The sequence below is a fragment of the Phyllostomus hastatus genome, unplaced genomic scaffold (genome assembly GCF_019186645.2).
Source record: "Phyllostomus hastatus isolate PE091 unplaced genomic scaffold, TTU_PhHast_1.1 phas_contig_1162, whole genome shotgun sequence".
NCBI classification, from domain to species: Eukaryota; Metazoa; Chordata; class Mammalia; order Chiroptera; family Phyllostomidae; genus Phyllostomus; species Phyllostomus hastatus.
The window spans coordinates 8,675,323-8,694,383 of NW_025333537.1; the positions used below are offsets into that span (position 1 = coordinate 8,675,323).

Sequence of the window (19,061 nt, forward strand, 5' to 3'; positions counted from 1 at the left end):
CTTTTTTAATAGTAATTCTGTTGTATGAATATACCGTGATTTATTCAACCAGCTCCCTATTGATAGACATTTTGCCTGTAAAGTATTATTTTTGAACAAAATATAACTAACACCTGAAGTCCAGAATTTCTTTAACACCAGCCTCACCGATTTGCTCAGCAAATGTTACACGGAGCGTTCCTTATGCCACGGGCACATATAAGATAGCGGAGCTTCAGTGGCAAACAGCAGGACAGGTTCCTGCCTTCCCAATAGTTCCCCAGGGAGACAGGCACAACAGTGATGACAATGAGTGTGATGCATGCTGTGGTACAATAAAGAGTATACAAGTTCACCCCACTATGCAAATGTAGAGCGTTCTAATGAAACCTTTCATAAACTGAAATGGCATAAATTGAAGAAGTGATTACCTTAGGACATGTCTTGCTAACAGGCGCACAAAATAAATTCAGGCAAACCACAGATGCTCGCAGACGCAGACACAGTTCTAAGCTGTGGCAGCTTGGTGCTGAGTGTAGCTCGCAGGGAAGGAGGTTGGTGACGGCATCACTCTTGCCACTCCCAGGTGTGAGCCGCCCCTATAACCACTCGCTGCAAAACAGAAGCTGAATGGTATTTCCACGTTTCACCTTTCTTTTTTTCGTAAAAGGGAGATTGGTCTTTGGATTTCTTTCAGTTAGCAAAAACAGGTACTAATCTAGGTCTTTAAGGTAAGTGGCATAAGGTGAACTTTTGAAAAGTCGGGGAATACCTGTATCTGATTTTTTGTCCCTGGTTCCTAGCACACAGCTTCAAAGACTTTGGAATATCCTGAGTGCCAGGCGTGTCTTTGTTCAGTCGGGCCCCGGGATAACTTCAGAATGATGGGCTGCTCACCAGAAAGACCAAGCACTTGATTAGAGGATTGGACTTTTGCCCAGGCAGGGAGGGGAGGGGTCTGGATTTGAGCTCAGTCATGTGACCATGCAACAAGTGATTTGATCAGCCCTACCTCAGGTAGTGAAAACTCGTCTCCAGGGAGCTTCTGGCTTGTGAACATGCTGGTGTGCCAGGAGTGTGACACACTGACGACAGTGAACAGCGAGAAGGTACAAAAGCTCTGTGTTGTCCCTCAGACCACACCCTGCGTGTCTCTTCCTTTGGCTGTCCTGGTCTATTGTGCATCCTTTATGATAAAGCTGTAATTGTAAGTATAGCCATACCTCGTTTTATTGCAGTTTGCTTTATTGCACTTGGCAAGTGTTGCATTTTTTTATAAATTGAAGGGAAGACCCTCCACCCGCCAAAAATTACGGCTCGTTTTATTGTGATACTTGCTTTATTATGATGGTTTAGAACGGAACCCACAATACCTCCGGAGGTATGCCTATATAGTGCTTTCCTGGGTTCTGTGGGTCATTCATTCCGGTGAATTGTCAAGAGAGCCAGGGGAAATGGCGAATTTGTAGCCAGTTTGTCAGAAGTATGATTCACCTGGAAACTCCCGAAGGTGAGACTAGGAAGATCTGTTGTTCACTGATAGCCATTCGCTTCTGGCAACAAGTGTGTAGTTTCTCCTCACACCAACTCTCTGGACTCCAACTGGGTATCCTACAGTCTGATTCAATTCCGACAGCAAGGGGTTAGCAGCAGAGTCCACGCGTTAAGTAAAGGCTCGGTCCCACAACACCTCTCCCCTCTTCCCATGTCAGCTGCCAGGCGCAAGCCCAGTTTGTCACCTGCGCTCCCAACCAAACAGCTCTAGACCCCAGGTCCCCGCAGCCCCCTCCTCAGGTTCAATCATGTGCTGTACTGATTCATGGAACTCCGGGAAATGCTTTACTTATATTTACTGGCTTATTGTAAACAGTGTTATAAAGGATACGGTTTACATGCTGGACAGCCAGATGGGGTGCTCAGGGTGAGGTGCTTAGGGTGCTCAGGGTGAGGTCTGGGTGGGTCCTGAGCACTGGAGCTTCTGTCCCAGGGGAGTCAGCATGCCCACCTTCCTGGCAAGAGGATACGTTCTCTAACCCAGAAGCTCTCCGAATGCCGTAGTCGAGGGATTCTTGTAGAGGTTCCATTACATGGCCACGATTGACTAAATCGTGAGCCATTGGTGGTGACTGACTCGATCTCCAGCCTCTCTCCCCTCCCTAGAGGGGGTTGGGGTGAGGCTGAAACTTCCAGTCATTAACACAGTTGATGCCTCTGGTAACCAGACCCCATCCTGAAGCTATCCAGGGGCCCACGTAGAGTCACTTCGCTGGGCCCTGACCAGTGTGACCCAGCTGGCTGGGAGTCCAGCAAAGCGATTCCTGGTCAGGCCACATGCCTAAATTGCACGTTCAGTTCCTGGAGAGGCAAAACCTATTGATTTCTGTTGATGTTTCTCTCCCTCCTTTCCTCCCTCCCTTCCCTTCTCTCTAAAAAATATACATATAGCCCTGGCTGGTGTGGCTCAGTGTGGATTGAGTGCCGGCCTGTGAACCAAAAGGTCACTGGTTCGATTCCCAGTCAGGGCACATGCCTGGGTTGCAGGCCAGGTTCTCCATTTGGGGGCATGCGAGAAGCAACCACACGTTGGTGTTTCTCTTCATCTCTTTCTCCCTCCCTTCCATTCTCTAAAAATAAATAAGTAAAAAATTTAAAATATATATATACATAAAGATATAGATATAATAATTTTTTTAACAAAAGAGTCACTCATTAGTATAAACTCAGGTGTGGTTGAAAAAACCTTATAATGCATAACAAAAAAACACTGTCAGCTCTAACACTCAGGGAATTCCATGGGTTTTAGAAGCTCTTGAGCCAGGAATTGGGACAAAAACCATTGTCACAGGGACCAAGCCCTTAAACCTGTGGAGTGAGGTGCTAAATCCAGGTGTTTAGCATCAGAACCGAATAAATACACCCAGCTAGAGGTGAAGCAGAACACGTGCTTTTATGTGGAAGGCCTGTAAGCGTATATGACCCCCCCAACATACAGTGATGTTCATTTAAAGAGAAAACTGACACCGGAAAAGAAAACGTCGGTGTTGGTGCTGCCTGTCACCACTGGAACGAATCAGTAGCGACAGGGATTGAATCTTTATGGGCGCTTTATTCAGAGGCCAGCGGTCTGAGAAGACACCAGGTTATGCATCCTCAAAAAACCATCTTAACATCTCATCTCAAGCTGACTTTTCTGTAGGGAGAAGGTAAGGGTAGGTAAGAGGTTTGTGAAAAGGTTAATCAGATAAGTATTACAGTCTAGTGTTTCTTTATCTGCTGATGGACCATTCTTTATCTGCTTTCCTGAAAAACGGTGGCTCAGATTACATCTCCGGCTGGCTTGCAGGTCCCCTGGGGCACCAAGGCAAATTGCTCCTTGACCTCCTGGAGTCTCGGAGATAATGCAGTTAAGTTCTCTGAATAACGGCTTTCCACACAGCTTAATCACGGAAGCCTCTCAACTATAACTGAAGGCTCTGGCTTTCCCCCATCAAAACCACGAGCCCAAAATACCATCACTCACAATAAACAGCCCAGGATACCAAACCTAGATTTTTTTTTAGATTTTATTTATTTATTTTTAGAGAGAGGGGAAGGGAGGGAGAAAGAGAGGGAGAAAAATATCATGTACAAGAGAAACATGGATCAGTTCCCTCACCCCCCAACTGGGGACCCCGCCCACGATCCGGGCCTGTGCGCTGACTGGGAGTTGAACTGGCCAGCTTTCAGTTTGTAGGCGGCACTCCATCCACTGAGCCACCCCAGCCAAGACCCACACCTAGATTTAATACCTGATCTAACTGCAGCTTCGACCCTCCCAGGAACAAAATCTTAGTCAACCTCTCTGGAATTTTCTGGTGGACACCAAGGAAGTGATCTGTACCCTCTACACCCTCAGGTCCCTCTATACCCTCAGGACCTAGAAAGAAGAGACAATTTGCATGATAAAAACACTTCCACTTCTCCTCCCCCCACCCCCCCTCCCGGAAAAAAAAAAAAAGTCATCCTGGCCCCATACAGTCCTTTCTTTTCCTTGTCTGTGGCTCCTTTGCCCACCCTTTTTTCTGTAATAACCTTCCATTTGGCACAACCCCTGGGAGGACCAGCTGCTAGATGGGACGTTACCCAGTTCATGAACCGTTTAATAGAGCCTATTAGATCTTCAAAATCACCTAGTTGAAGTTGTTGTTTTTTTTTAAACATTGTGAGTCTTTGGGTCACAATAAGAAGGTGTAGTCACTGCCTGCAAGGAATTTAGGTTATTTGCAAACAGGTTTCTGAACTTTGAAACAGATTTTCCCATAAAAGTGGTGTTACTGTGGTGATTCTAATCTCAAGCTGACTGATAACTTCTTAATTGATTTTATTTTTTAAAAGATTTTATTTATTTTTAGAGAGAGGGAGAGAAACATTGATCGGTTACCTCTTGCACACCCCCAAATGTGCCCTGGCATGTGCCCTGTCCAGGAATCAAACCGACAACTTTCCAGTTTGCAGGCCAGTGCTCAATCCATTGAGCTACACCAGCCAGGGATTTTTATTGATGAGAGAGTGAGAAATTGAGATTGATTTGTTGTTCTACATATTTATGCATTAATTGTTTGATTCTTGGATGTGCCCTGACCTGGGATGGAACCTACAACCTTGGTATATCAGGGCAGTGCTCTAACCAACTAAGCTATCCAGCCAGGATAAGCCGGTGGGTAGGGGAGCGGGAAAGAATCCACATTTCTCCCTCTGCTCCTGCCTCGCACACAGTGTTTTGATGAGAGAATTATAAGTCAGATTTTTAGACTTGCTGACTGCTCTGTATGACTTCTTGGTTGAATAATCTATGGCATATGTATTTTCCTTTTTACCCTATTTTTTTTTTCAGTTTTATTGAAGCATAATTTACAAACAGTTACATCCCAATGTTAAATGCACAGTACAATGAGCTGGACATGCATACCTATGGCTACAATCAAGACGGAGACTATTTTGATGCCTCGTGTGCCCCTCTCCACCCCTCGCCCAGCCCCTGGCAGCCCCCAATGTGCTTTCTATGGCTGCAAAGGGGGTCCCATGTAAGTGGAACCGTACAATATGTCCACCTCTGTGTCAGGTGTCTTTCACTGGGCACAGGGTTGAGGTCCGTTCACGCTGTTGATTGTTTCTGTCAACGTAAGAAACATTCAAACCTGTGGCGAATTTTTGTAAGTTTATTTGAGCCAAATTGACGACAATTGCTGGGAAGCAAAACCACGAGGAGCTGAGAGAATACTCTGGAGAAGGGCAGTATTGCACTTTATTCTATACATTACAGTCCAAAGAGGAGGCATTCGTGGGTTCCATGGAATCCACTGGTGCCAGATGAGGGGAGAGCAGGAGGAAGCAAAGCGGAGAAGGGGGGACCTCTGGAAGCGGATGAAGAGTAAAGCGATAGACACGTGTTTCACACAGGTGGGCACAGGACAACCGCCGACAACTGACATGGTAACCATGACCATGAGGGTGTCTGTGGTCTCCCCCTGGTGCGGTGCCAGTGCTCTGAGGGGCCCAGAAGAAGGAAATTTGACATTCCAAAGGTGTGTTATCCTCGATGCCAAAAGGCAACAGACAGGCTCAGTTAAGGCAAAGACTGACCTTTGTTGGGGAAAAATAGCAGCCAGGACATGAGTGCCTGCCATGACCTGCTTTTAGTTAGAGAGTTGTTCACTTCAGACTGTCCTATGTGGTCGCGTTAGGTCTCCGAGTTTGTGAGACCACCACGCAGGCCTCCCCTGAGCTTGTCAGGTTTGTGTGTGGCCCCTTTTCTTCCACGTATCAATGATCCAGTCCCTTTTGTTGCCTGGTGTCAATCCACCCTGTGGACGGATGTACCAACAATTTGTGTTGATGGACATGGGAGTTGGTTCCAGTTTTTGGCTAATATGGATAAGGCTGCTATGAACATTCTGTACAGAGTCTTTGAGGAGGACATGTGTTTTTATTTCTCTTGGATAAATACTCAGGAGTGGAATTGCTGGATCACATGCTAAGTCTATGTTTTAATTTTACAAGAAACTGCCAAACTGTTTTCCAACGTGATCGTACCATTTAACATTCCCACCAGCAGTGCAGGAGAGTTCCAGTTACCCCGCTCACTTGCCAACTTGGTATAAATACATTCTGGATAAATAAACAGAAGACCAGTGATCCTGTTTCCCGGGAACAACTCACTCTCTTCCCTTGCACGGGTGACTCAGAAGTTCTGAATACAGAGTTTACAGGGGGAGACGGACAACCTTGTCCAGGGGAGCAAGGATTCAAGTAGGAATAATGAGGAGCTCAAACTTCACTCACCCCCCTGGGGTGCCTTACTGGTACTGGCCGATATCCAGCGGCAGGAATTTAAAAAGTTTACCAATCTTGTATTTCTGACCAAAACAGGCCTGGTGATTATAGCAGCAGCAGAAAGGATTTAGGCTTGACTTTGAGAGGAGCTGCTTCCCAGTTTACTAGGAGAACATCTCTGAAAGATTGATTAGCCCTGGCTGCTGTGGCTCAGTAAGTGGAGCACTGGCCTGTGAATCAAAAGGTTCGATTCCCAGTCAGGGCACTTGCCTGAGTGTCAGGCTAGGTCCCCGGTTGGGGGCTTGTAGGAGGCAACCAATTGATGTTTCTCTCTTACATCAAGGTTTTCCTCGCTCCCTTCCACTATCACTAGAAATGAATAAATAAAATCTAAGAAGAAGAAGAAGAAGAAGATTTCATGCTGGTCCCCTTAGACAGTGTTTCTCCAACTAGAGATAGGAAACACCCCATCCTCATCTCCTTGCGCCAGAATCACTTGAGGGCTGGTTAAATATTTAGATTTCTGCGGGGATGTAAAGTACAGCATAGGGAAGGTAGTCAATAATATTGTCATAACTATGAATGAATGGTGCTAGGTGGACACTGGAAACATTGGGGACATCACTTTAGAAGTAACATAAAGCCCTGGTTGGCATAGCTCAGTGAATTGAGTGCGGGCTGCGGACGAAAGTGTCGCAGGTTCGATTCCCAGTCAGGGTACATGCCTGGGTTGCAGGCCATGACCCCCAGCAATGGCACATTGATGTTTCGCTCTCTCTTTCTCCTTCCCTTCCCTCTCTAAAAATAAATAAATTAAATCTTAAAAAAAAAAGAAGTAACATAAATGTCTGATCATTATGCTGCATGCCTGAAGCTGATACAATATTGAATGTCAACGGTAATTGAGATACTAAGAATAATGAAAAAAACCTAAAATAAAAAAATTTTAATTTTTGGTCCTGGACACCTCCCACGCCCCCCATGCCTGCAAACACAACCCAGACTTACTGCACCTAAACTTGGGGGGGGACAGGGCCGGAGCTTTGCTTCTCCGCTCAGGCAGATTTGGCGTTGAAGAAAATGGAACGTTGATAGAGCTCTGGAGATAGTTTGCCTTGCCCTTACCTGCTTTGCCAAACTCAGGTCCTATCCAGGAGTGGGGAGGAGAATCCCTCTCTTCTGGCCAAAGCTATCATTACCAAGTCTGGAAAACCAGCATGCCCTGCCTTGTGTGGTTTAGTGGATTGAGCACCGGCCTGCAAACCGCAAAGCTGCTGGTTTAATTCCCAGCCAGGGCACATGCCTGGGTTGCAGGCCAGTTCCTGGTTGAGGGCGTGCAAGAGGCAACCAATCTATGTTTCTCTCCCACATCAATGTTTCTCTCCCTCTCATTCTCCCTTCCTTCCCCACACTCCAAAAATAAATAAATAAATAAATAAATACAACCTTAAAACCAGCATGGACTTCCCCCTCACTATCTCCCTGCACACCGCCCCACCCTGCAACCCCTGATCAAGGCTAGGGGTTATTTTCTCTAACAGAATACACTGAATGCAGCTTTCCCTTGAGCCTTTACCACCAATTCTTCTCTTCCTCCCACGTTTACTTCCCAGCAGCTGCCAAGAGTCACATATTCCTGGCCTGGTGCCTAGCACACTCAGACACATAGAAGGCACTCAATTGCTACTTGCAGACAACAGTACAGTGTGCTTACCAGAGGGAAGGGAGGGAGGAGGTAGTAAAGGGGACCAGATATATGGTGACGGAAGAAGACCTGACTGGATGGTGGGCATGTGGTGCAGTATACAGATGATGCATCGTATTGTGCACTTGAAACCTACGTGATCTTATTAATCAAGATCACTCCAGTAAGTTTAGTTTTTAAAAGTCTATGCTGGCCAAATGTTAGCATTTGTTAGACCTGCGTCATGTATGAACATGGGTATCGTTCTTTTTACTTTCACACATTGTGAAACATTTCATAATTTAAAAAGTATAGCTTATAGAGGGGTATTATTTGGGTGATGAAAATGTTCTAAATTTGGATTACTGCAGTGGTTGCCAACCTGTGAAATGTACTAAACAATCATTGAATTGTGCACTTAAAATGGGTGAATGTTACGATATGTAAATACTAAATCAATAAATCGGAGTATAAAATTATACAGAGATAGCTTACAAAGACTTCGTATTTGCTAAGTTTTATTAAAAAATAGTTAACAATGAGATCCTTTCTGATTTGGAAAGTAGCCTGGGCAACGTGGCATTCATATGCCACCTGGTGGACAGAAGTGGAAGTGCTGGGGTGGGTGGACAAAGGCTGCAGAGGGGCTGTTGAAAGGTAGATGGGACCCATTTCTGATGGGGAAAAGGAGGCCCAGGATCAACACAGCAATTGTTGGGCAAACCGAGACCGTGACCTTGGTTCTCCCAGACTCTGAGCCCCCAGGGCTTTGTTTCTCTGCCTTGTGCACCTTTAATTCTGTACCTTGTTCTTTCAGCCTACTTTATGCGAAGTGGTACGGGAGATTCCAAGATATTACTCCCCCCAGAGGACCCATCAGATGGGGACCATTCCTTCCTCGGTGTCGCAAAGTAGCAGGAGGTGATTCCTGCCGTTTTAAGAGAAGGGAGTAATAACAGTATTACTAGTATAAAACAGTGATAACGCATGACTGTCGTTGAGTGCTCTCTTTCTGCTTGTTTCTCCCCGTGGATCATAGCCCTGACTCCTCACATCGACCCTGCGAAGTAGGTCCTGGTAGTGCCATAATATTACAAATGCAGACACTTGAGGCTCGGAGCTATCCAGTCGTTTGCTTAGGGTCACACAGCTGATACATGGCAGTGTCCAGATATAGACCCAAGTCTGTTTGATTTCAGAGTCAGAGCTGCTGTTTATTCTACTGTCAAAAGCGCAGGCAATCTGCCACAAAAACTAAGAAGCATGCACTTACATGTTTATTCTGTGAAGGGTTATTGGGACCAGATATTGGAACGTAGTCACAGACGGGAAAGGAAAACTAGAAAATCATTGGGTGGAGATACGCACAATCACTACATCCGAGCGAGGCGTCCCCGCCCTGTGTCCTCCAGCCACGCAGGCACAATGCACCCTTGTGTGTCTCGGCTCTTGAGTGAGAGGGTTTCTCACCAGAGCAAAGCTGCCACCAAACAGGGAAAGAATGGAGGGCGTGCCCCCTGTTCTAAGTCCAGAAAAGGGAAAGGCTTATTTAATGAGCACCTGCTGTGTGCCAAGCACTTTCCCATGTCAGCGCTCATAGCTCTAAGTTCTGAATCGCACAGCAAGAAAAATGGGTTTTTGGCTCCCTTGTGGGTCATCTCATTTGTTAGCTGGAATGATTCATGTCTGCCAAAGGGTGTGGAAGCTGCCTCTCAGGGAGCAGGTAAGGACAGGCCCAGAGCCAGGTCACAGCTTCAGCCTTAGGCTCTGGAGGACAAGGGGTAGGAATGGGAAAAGGGAAGCCCCATTCGTCCTAGTTGGATGCGCAACGGGCTTTCTGGGTGGAAGGAGATATGTTCTGCCCGGGATGGTGGCTCAAGGATGGAGAGGCCTCTGTTAGGCAGGTCCGTCGTGCTCTGGTCCTCGCCAAGGTCGGGGCACAGGGTGCCCAGCCCGTCAGCATTCCTCTGGGGCCAGGCCAACAAAGGTAACCTAAGAACCTCGCTGAGCAACCACCGTCCTGGCCAGGAGCCTCCTCCGTGGCCCTTTGGAGGTGCTGTATTTTTCCATTCTGGGAAATTCTTCAAACTCAGGTGACTCACTGGCTCTTTCTTGTGCACAACCGTGAATGAGTGTTGTTCCTCTTCGCCCTACCTGAGCCTGGTCCCCTCTCTCTTCTCTCTTTTGTAAGGCCAACCTGAGCCTGGTCATACCTGGCCACATCATCTTAGAGCGATCCTGGAGTCAGCCTACCTGAGGCTCCTGACCTTCATTCTTGCTGGTCAGCGTGATTTTGAGAGCATGGAGTTCTCCCTGAGATAGGGTTACCAGATTTAGCAAATAAATACAGGGCTCCTGGTTAAATGTGAAATACTGAATATCATTTTAGTATAAATATGTCCCAAATATCACATTGTTCAATTACCTGACAATTCTACCCTGGGGGTATTTAGATGCCATCCATTATCCTAGAGAAGAGGTTGACAAACTCTTTCTGGGGTGGGCCAGATAGTAAATATTTTAGCCTTTCTACGCCGCGTGGTCTCTGCTTCACCTGCAGTGCTGTCATTATGGCACCAAAGCAGCTGCAGATAATATGCAAATGAATGGGCATAGCTGTGTTCTAGAAAATTCTGTTTATACACACTGACCTTTATATTTTATAGAATTTCCACAGGTCATTAAATGTTCTTTCCATTTCTTTCACAACCATTTAAAAATGTAACAACCATTCCTAACTCAGAGGCTACACAAAAACATGTAATAAGCTAGATTTGGCCCCTGGGTCAAAGTATACCCACCTCTGACTTAAAGCAGAAGAATCACACTTGTCTGAATGCAGATCACCAGAGGATTTACACAAATACACACTGGTAGGTCCCACTGCCAGAGTTTTCTGATTCAGCAGGTCTGGGGCAGCGCCTGGCTAACACGTTCCCGGGCTGATGCTGACATTGCTGATCCGGGACCACGCTTTGGGAACTCCACCGCCCCACCCCCTCTCCCTGAGGACAACCTTTCTATCTGGGTCATTTGAAAGCCTCCAAAGCCTTAGGAATGATTTTCCAAGGATCACAGGCTGTATCTTTATTAATGGACCTTCATTCTCGATACGAATTTCTCTGTGCAGTTGCTACTGAAATTTTCTCTCTTAGCTTGCTTTGGGACAGAGCTGAAATGAGAGTTTCTAGTGCATCTGGTTTTTTAAAAATAGCCCTCTCACTGATTATTGAAAATGATACATTGAAAATCTTTTATTTTGGAATAATTTTAGATTTGCAGAAAAGCTGAAAAGAGGGTATAGAGAGTATCCACATATTCCTCACTCACTTTTCCTTAATGGTAACATCTTATAATACATTCACCAAAATAAGAAACAACATTAGCACAATGCTATTAACTAACCCCTAGAATTTATCTGGGTTTTAACTGTTTTTCCACTAATGCCCTTTTTCTGCCCCAGGATTGCAACCAGGATATCACATTATGTGCAGTTGTCATGTAACCTTAGATTGTTCTGGACTGTCACAGTTTCTCATTGTTTCCTTATTTTTGCACAGCCCTGACAGTTTTGAAAAGTACTGTACAGGTCAGGTATTTTGTAGAATGTTGCTCAGTTTGATTTGTTTCATGGTGTCATTATCATTAGTCTGGGTTTATGGGTTTTCTGGAAAAATACTACAGAAGTCTAGTTGCCTTCTCTTCGCATCCTGTTGGGGGTACCTATCAACATAATTCTCATCGATAACGTTAACTTCGATCTATTAGTTAAGGTAGTTTTTACCAGGTTTCTCCCCTGTGAGGTTATTATTTTTCCCTTTCTACACTTAACTCTTTGGAGATTGGTACATAACTCCAGCTAACCCTCAAGTGCTAAGGGGAAAGTGAAGCTTCACTTTCTGGAGGGGGAAGTAGCTACACAAAATGCTATAATGACAATGAGTCTCTTCTATCTATCTATTTATTTATTCAACATTCATGCCCTGGCTGGTGTGGCTCAGTGGATCGAGTGCTGGCCTGAGAACCAAAAGATCACCAGTTCAATTCCCAGTCTGGGCATATGCCTGAGTTGCTGGCCACATCCCCAGTTGGGGGCATGTGAAAGGCAGCTGATCGATGTTTTGAGTATCTCTTGTACATTGATGTTTCTCTCCCTCTCTTTCTCCCTCCCTTCTCCTCTCTCCAAAACTAAGTAAATAAAATCTTTAAAAAAAATTCATATCAGCATGGGCTTATGTATGTTTATCTTATACTTCAGGCTGTAATTCACTACTATGTTATGAATTTTATCGCTCAAATAGTTCTAGTTTTGGCTATTGGGAGCACTTCCAGGTGGCTCCCGTGTCTAATATACAGGGTGGACAAAAGTAGGTTTACAGTTATTCATATGGAAAAAGACACGCAGGTTATGATGATTACAACAGCTTTATTAACACTTTTACGGACTCAGAACTGTAAACCAACTTTTGCCCACCCCGTACATCTATTCCAGTCATTTAATTGTCTGTCTCCCCCACGATAAGCAAAGCTCCCCCAAAGCCTGTCTATTTATTATTGATGTATCCTTCGTGCCTATGACAGACCATGCCACATAACAGGCACTCAGTAACCATTTGTATGAATAAACCATTGATTAAAAAAAAAGTCTACCTCCTCGGAAGATACCAGAGTTGTTACGAGCATTTATGAAATAATACATTGAAAGAACTTGCAACACATACTGACTGAATTACTTTTTTCTGCCAGCTTTACTGCGGTGCAATTGACCGGTTCACTCTTCATCTAGGATGCTTCCTCCTTGGCTGAGCCCCAGGAGAGGGGTCAAGGGATCTGGAACTCGTTCTCCCAGGGGAGTTCCCCGTTTCTCAACAACTCAAGACAAGGCTAACTGGTCTTTCAGCACAGAGGATAAAGAGGCTAAGCAGGAGCGGCCGAGCCCTAACTTTGACCAAGTTTCTCCTTTCTGGTCCTCATTCCCCCAGCACGTAGCTCGGAAGGGATTTCAACAGCCACAGCCGCCTCTGCTCTCTCAGCAACAGCCGCCTCTGCCACTTCAGCAACTGCCTCTCCTAGCTAGGTTGATTCTACCATCACAGGGGAGGAAAAGTCCCTATTGAACAGGAAACTGGGGTGCGAAAGTGGGGCGGGGGGGTGTCAGCGCTTTCGCAGCAGGTGCGTTGGGTCGCGTCCCATCGCGATAGACTGGCGAGATCCGCACTGGCCCTTTAACAGCCCTTTCCCGGGGGCTTGCCCCGCGCGTGCGCACTGTGGTTCTGCGCTTGTCATCATGGCGACGCGGGGCCATGTGCAGGACCCTAACGACAGGCGCCTCCGGCCCATTTACGGTGAGTGCCTGTGGCCAGCCTGGTCGCCGGCCGGAAGCGCCGAGGGCTGCCGAGCCCCGGGCAAAGGCCCAGGAAGGGCGCTGAGGGTCCGGGAGCGGGGCTCGTGGGCGTCGGGGGCGGGCCGCGCGGGGCCGCTAGGCCGCAGCCACGGGCCTCGCGTAGGCGCCGGCGGCGCTTCCTGAGCCCTGAGGTGGCAGCGGCGCCGTCCGGGCAGCGGCAGGTCGGCAGCGCCGGCCGGTGTGAGCCACTTCCTCTCGCTGTGACCTGCGCTCCCCGTAGGCTGCGTCGTTAGGGCCACACCGAGGGAGACTCGACGTCTCCCCGCAGGTGGAAGCTGACTCCGGCGGCAGGGTGGAACACCCTATTCGAGGGAGGATGCCGCACTGGAGACTTTTCATTACGGGAGCGGAGCCTAGGGGGTTGTCTGATCGGGTGTGCTGGGTGCACACGGAGAAACGGAGGTCTAAAGCGGGGAAGGGGCTGACGCAAGGTCACCCAGATCGAGGCAGGAGCAGGCCGGTGTTCGAGGCTCCCAATTCAGAGCTTTTTAGTGGAGAAACAGCTGCTCTGGGCACACGTGGGAGGCGGGGGGCCGGGGGGCCTTGGAGCCCGAATAGCGGTGAGGAGACTGTGGTCGCTCACGATGGAGGGACTTTTGCAGGACCGCTGCAAGGGCATTTCTTGTCTGGTTTTCTCTGCAGCGTGCCTTCGCGTGCTAAGTGGACCTCCCGCCGCCCCTAACGCTTATCTCAGCCCACAGTTTTAAGACCTTGATGTCATCCTGCCACCCTGGTTGTGAAAAGTCACAGATTTGAGTCAGGAAGGAAACACCTTTTCAATAACGGATAAATGCTGTAATTAGACAGTGGTCCCTTTTGCATTTCTTTTCCTCTTAGATGGTTGTGTGGTCCTGGTCTGTCTCAGTTTATGGCAAGGAAAGCTTGAAGGTCAGTGGTTTTTGTAAAATGAGACCTTGTGTTGGTAGCGTGATGTTACTAAATGGAGAGACTGCTCATGGCTGAGATTATTTAAATTTCTTTTTTCTTTCTCTGGCACAATTGGACCTGCCTTCTTAAAAAAAAATAAAAGTTATTGATTGATTTTAGAGAGAGAGAGAAAGAAAGAGAAAGAGAAACGATTTTTTTTTTGTTCCACTTAGTTATGCATTCATTGGTTGATTCTTGTATGTGTCCTGACTGGGGATCGAACCTGGAACCCTGGTGTATTGGGAGGACCCTCTAACTGAGCTACCTGGCCAGATCTGGTCCTCCTTTTATTTTGTAACTTGTGCGATGCTTTACTTTCACATCTCAGGTGATTCTAACAACCCTGTGAGATGGGTAATAATACCTAATGTGTATGGACTGTAAATTATGTCCGTCACCGTCCTTGGCTTTTTATGTGGGTTATCTCATTTAATCCTCACATATTCTCTGGAGGTGATTGTTTTTCCCCCAATCCCTCTTTCCCCCCTTTTTCATAAAGGAGGAGATTGGGTTTATTGGTGCGTTAATTTGTGTGAAGTCATTCCGCTGACTGCCCCAGGCTCACCCTCTTAACCGCTGTGCTGGAAACCACTTTACTTTGAGCCGAAGATACTGAGTTGCCTAAGGCCACACAGGTGCGGAGTGGCAGAGATAAGACTCTAATTTCCACTTCCCAGAGCTGCATCCTCTTCTGCTCTCCAGCACATTTTCAGAGAGCAGGGATGAAATATGCAAGGGGGGGTGTGGTGGGGGGTGGGGGGGGTGTGTGTGGTGGGGGGGGTGGGGGGGGTGGAGGGTAAGCACTGAATCCATGGTTTACGGTATGTGGCTCATTACAATTCTGTGCAGCAGCTGCCTGCAGATTTTTGTTCTTTTTTAACTAAAAAGATTCAAAAGCTTTTTTTGATGTATAGTCATCTTTATTGTAATTCATAAATTATAATATATTAGAAAGGAATATCTTTAATAAAAGACATGTACGTTCTCATGGGCTTCAGTTTTTCTGTTCATTGAGTTTTGTAGTTAGAAAACACTTTGAGAATGATGAGGAAGGCCAAGTAACATCTGAGTTTCATTATGACAGTTTTCCATCGCAGACATTCTGAAATGGTCCCTGGGTCTCCCAGGTCCAAGGACCATACCGTCTTAATAACCCTGCCCTATACTCAGTGCCTTCTGCAGTTCCTTGTAAATTTCATGGGCCACCTGGCCAATGGAACATTCTATTACTCTACTGGTTCGTAATACAGATCTGGGGCTGTGTCTGAGAATTTGCACTCTGCCCCCCATTCCCTTTTTATGCTAAAGGGCAGTTACTTATCTTCCAAAAATAGTATTACAGCTAACTTTACCAGCTCTCCACGCCAAATAAAAGACCCAAAAGCATTGTCAACAACCAAAAAGTTAGGTGAGATTCCTCTTCTCTCTCCAAATCAAGTTATTTAGAATCTTTTCTTTCTTTCTTTTTTTTTTTTTTTTTTTTAAGATTTTATTTATCCATCTTTAGAGAGAGGGGAAGGGAAAGAGAAAGAGAAAGAGGGAGAGAAACATCATTGTGTGGTTGCCTATTGCACACCTCCTACCGGGGACCTGGCCGGCAACCCAAGCCTGCGCCCGGACTGGAAATCAAAACAGTGACCATTTGGTTCACAGGCTGGAACTCAATCCACTGAGCCACACCAGCCAGGGTGTTATTTAGAATCTTCAGTGAGGGCAAATGACATGGACGCATAGCAAAAGTCTTCTCCCAACAGCAAGTTTTAATACTTTTGAGAATAATTGTATTTCTAAAATTGTTCTTGAGGACCAAAGAAAATGCCTTTGGTGCCCCGTAAGTCTTTTAGAATTAATAGTGTTTTGAACTATTCAAGAAGAAAAACCTTGTTCATTTCACATTGCTAAATATCAGGATGTGTTAACCAGAGGTCATATTCTCAAAAGTGAAGCCAGAATTAGTAGCTTTTGTTACAGTTCCATGGGAAGAAGATTAGAAGACACTCTTTAGGAATTCCAAAGCAATTAATATAAACTGGCTGGAATAGGAAAAGAAAGGGTACAGAGTGTCCTTGACTTCAGCACTTTTGACTTTAAAAAAAAAATTTTGTATATTGATTTTACTGCAAGAGAGGCAGAGAGGGAAAGATGAAGAGAGAGAGAGAGAAACACCAGTTTGCTGTTCTACTTATTTATGCATTCATTGGGTGATTCTTGTATGTGCCCAACCGGGATCGAACCTGCAATCTTGTTGTATCAGATGACCTAACCAACTGAACTGCCTGGCTAGGGCAGTGTTTTTGACTTTTGACCTCCAGACTTTGGTGCAGCCTCTGCTTTAAGTTTAAATACATTAGTAGTACTATCGTTCCTTGAATTCAGACACTCATTAGTGGACCAGTGAACAAGATCACTCATGGTGGTACGGGCCCACCAGCCAGAAGTTCAAGGCATGTCAGCGCTGAGTTAGCTTAGTTGCATGCTGACTGCCCTAATGGGTAGGTAAGATTGTTGTGACAGTAGTGAATTAAAGGCCAGAGATTAGCTTGCTGAGAGCTGGGATTTGGACACAGGCATTGTCGCTGGAGAGTCCAGCCCTAAAAAAGATTTTATTTATTTATTTTTAGAAGTGAGGGAGAGAGGGAGAAAGAGAGGGAGAGAAACAGATCATCAGTTGGTTGCCTTGGGGCACCACAACCCTTGGCATATGCCCTGACTGGGAATTAAACCTGCGACCTTTTGTTTTGCATCCTTTTGTTTAGCAGGGTGACGCTCAACCAGGTGAGCCATGCTGGTCAAGGTGTACAGTATTTTTTGTATTGCCAAGGCTTTAGGATTTTACCGCTGTTTAGCCCGTCTTCAGCTCTTGCTGAATATTGTTTGGGGTACAGTGGGCAGAGCTGTAAGGGTGAATAATTGTGAAATTGTGGTGGGGTGAGATATGAGGGATTGAAATTCTGTTTCCAGTGGCTAGAAGATAGTGTTTTTGGGCAGAAAAATGATTAGTTGAAACATCTTCAGAGTGCATCTCATTACTCATAATTTGGTAAGTTTGGGTATTGCATTTTTGATTTTTGAAAATCACCCATGGCCTTGCTAGAACACTTCCTTTATTATTAATTCTCCTTTTGCTAAAACGATTCTCTTGTGCTATGTGGTTCTCAACAGATTTTTAAAAAATATATTTATTTCTTTTTAGACAGAGGAAGGGAGAGAGAAAGAGAGGTAGAGAAACATCAGTGTGTGGTTACCTCTCGTGCACCCCACACTGGGGACCTGGCCCACAACCCAGGCATGTGCCCTGACTGGGAATTGAACCAGTGACCTTTTGGTTTGCAGTCCCGTACTCAGTCCACTGAGTCACACCAACCAGGGCTTAACAGATTTTGTATTGTCAAGTGACTTGGTGGGTACCAGGGCTTTCTCCTACCATTATTAATTAAAAAAATTTTTTAGTGGTTGGGGAAGGAGGGGTGGAAGTGATAGTCAGAATACAGGAATTGCTGGGACAGCAATTGCAAAATAGAAATAGAGAAGTTTGAAAGAAAAAATATTTCCAGAGGCTTTAGAACACACACACACACACACACACACACACACCCTGAGTGGGGATTGAACTTGCAACGTAGGTATGTGCCCTCATCAGAAATTGAACCCACAACCTTTGGTGTACAGGACTAGGCTCCAACTGAGCCACCCAGCCAGAGCTCAACAGATTTCTAAACTGATAGTATACCTAGTCATTACGTTTGTGTTAAGGACTTTGAAGGAAGAGTATAGGTCGCCATGAGAGCATAGGATATGGGCATCTCGGCCGTTGGGGACAAGTCCAGAAAAGGTTCCCTGTGGAAGTAACCTTTTACACGGAGCACGAAAGAAGAGCAGAGGCTGGCCAGGCGACAAAGCAGGCAGAGGGACGGAGAGAGTGAGTGTGCAAAAGGAGCTTGTTTCACCTGGGGGCCTAAGAGGTGCGCTCACTCAGACCTTTGACATCCATTTCAAGGATTTGGACATTTATTTTACAGACAGTGGGAAGTACCGAAGATTTTCAGCTGGAGAAATGGGATAATCAAGCTTGCGTTTTAAAAGATAGCTCTGAATATTGTGGGGGAGAAATAACTCAAAGAGGGCAGACAGCTCCATTTTGCTGTACCCTCACATGGTTGATTTTTAAAAAGATTTTAATTATTTATCTTTAGAGAGGGGAAGGGAGAGAGAAAGAGGGAAACATCAGTGTGTGGTTGCCTCTCACACGCCCCCTACTGGGGACTTGACTTGGCCTGCAGCCCAGGTACGTGCCCTGACTGGGAATCAAACCAGCGACCCTTTGGTTCGCGGGCCAGCATTCAGTCCACTGAGGGACACCAGCCAGGGCAGGTTGATGTTTTTTATTACTTTATAAATGTTATGTAAATGAAGAGTCAAGATATAACTCTTTTATTCACCCCCCCTCCCCCATCAACCAACTTGCATCCCTAACTAGGGCTCCTTCAAAAATAGAAATTCCTGAGTTGCTACTGGTAACCTCAGACTCATATTTATTGCCTTCCAAATGAGCTTTAGATACCCCCAAAGTCTCCTGACTCCAGCCTTCAGTGTTGCAGTTACAGACTATCAGGAAGAAAGCTGATTTGTCCAGCTTGGATCGAATGTCCATCCCATTGGGCTACAATTACATGGACTAGACATGGTTATCCAGTCCTACTTCTTCAGCAGAGGCAGTAGAAACCGTTTCCAGAGACGAGGGCGCGGGTAGGTAGA

The 19,061-nt window shown here is 46.0% G+C and overlaps 1 protein-coding gene across 2 annotated transcripts in view; it reads left to right on the forward strand.

Annotated features, from left to right (window-relative positions):
* The first annotated feature begins 12,920 nt into the window (after nt 1-12,920).
* NAA25 (N-alpha-acetyltransferase 25, NatB auxiliary subunit) overlaps nt 12,921-19,061 on the forward strand; it is a 57,363-nt gene continuing 51,222 nt past the window's right edge. Inside the window, exon 1 of one of the 2 annotated variants that reach the window (XM_045841405.1) lies at nt 12,921-13,320. In XM_045841405.1, coding sequence (XP_045697361.1) covers nt 13,263-13,320 — 58 coding nt within the window. In that variant the 5' untranslated portion in view covers nt 12,921-13,262. Of the gene's footprint in view, nt 13,321-17,296; nt 17,347-19,061 lie in introns of those variants that run through there. The other variant, XM_045841415.1, reaches the window with a different exon arrangement.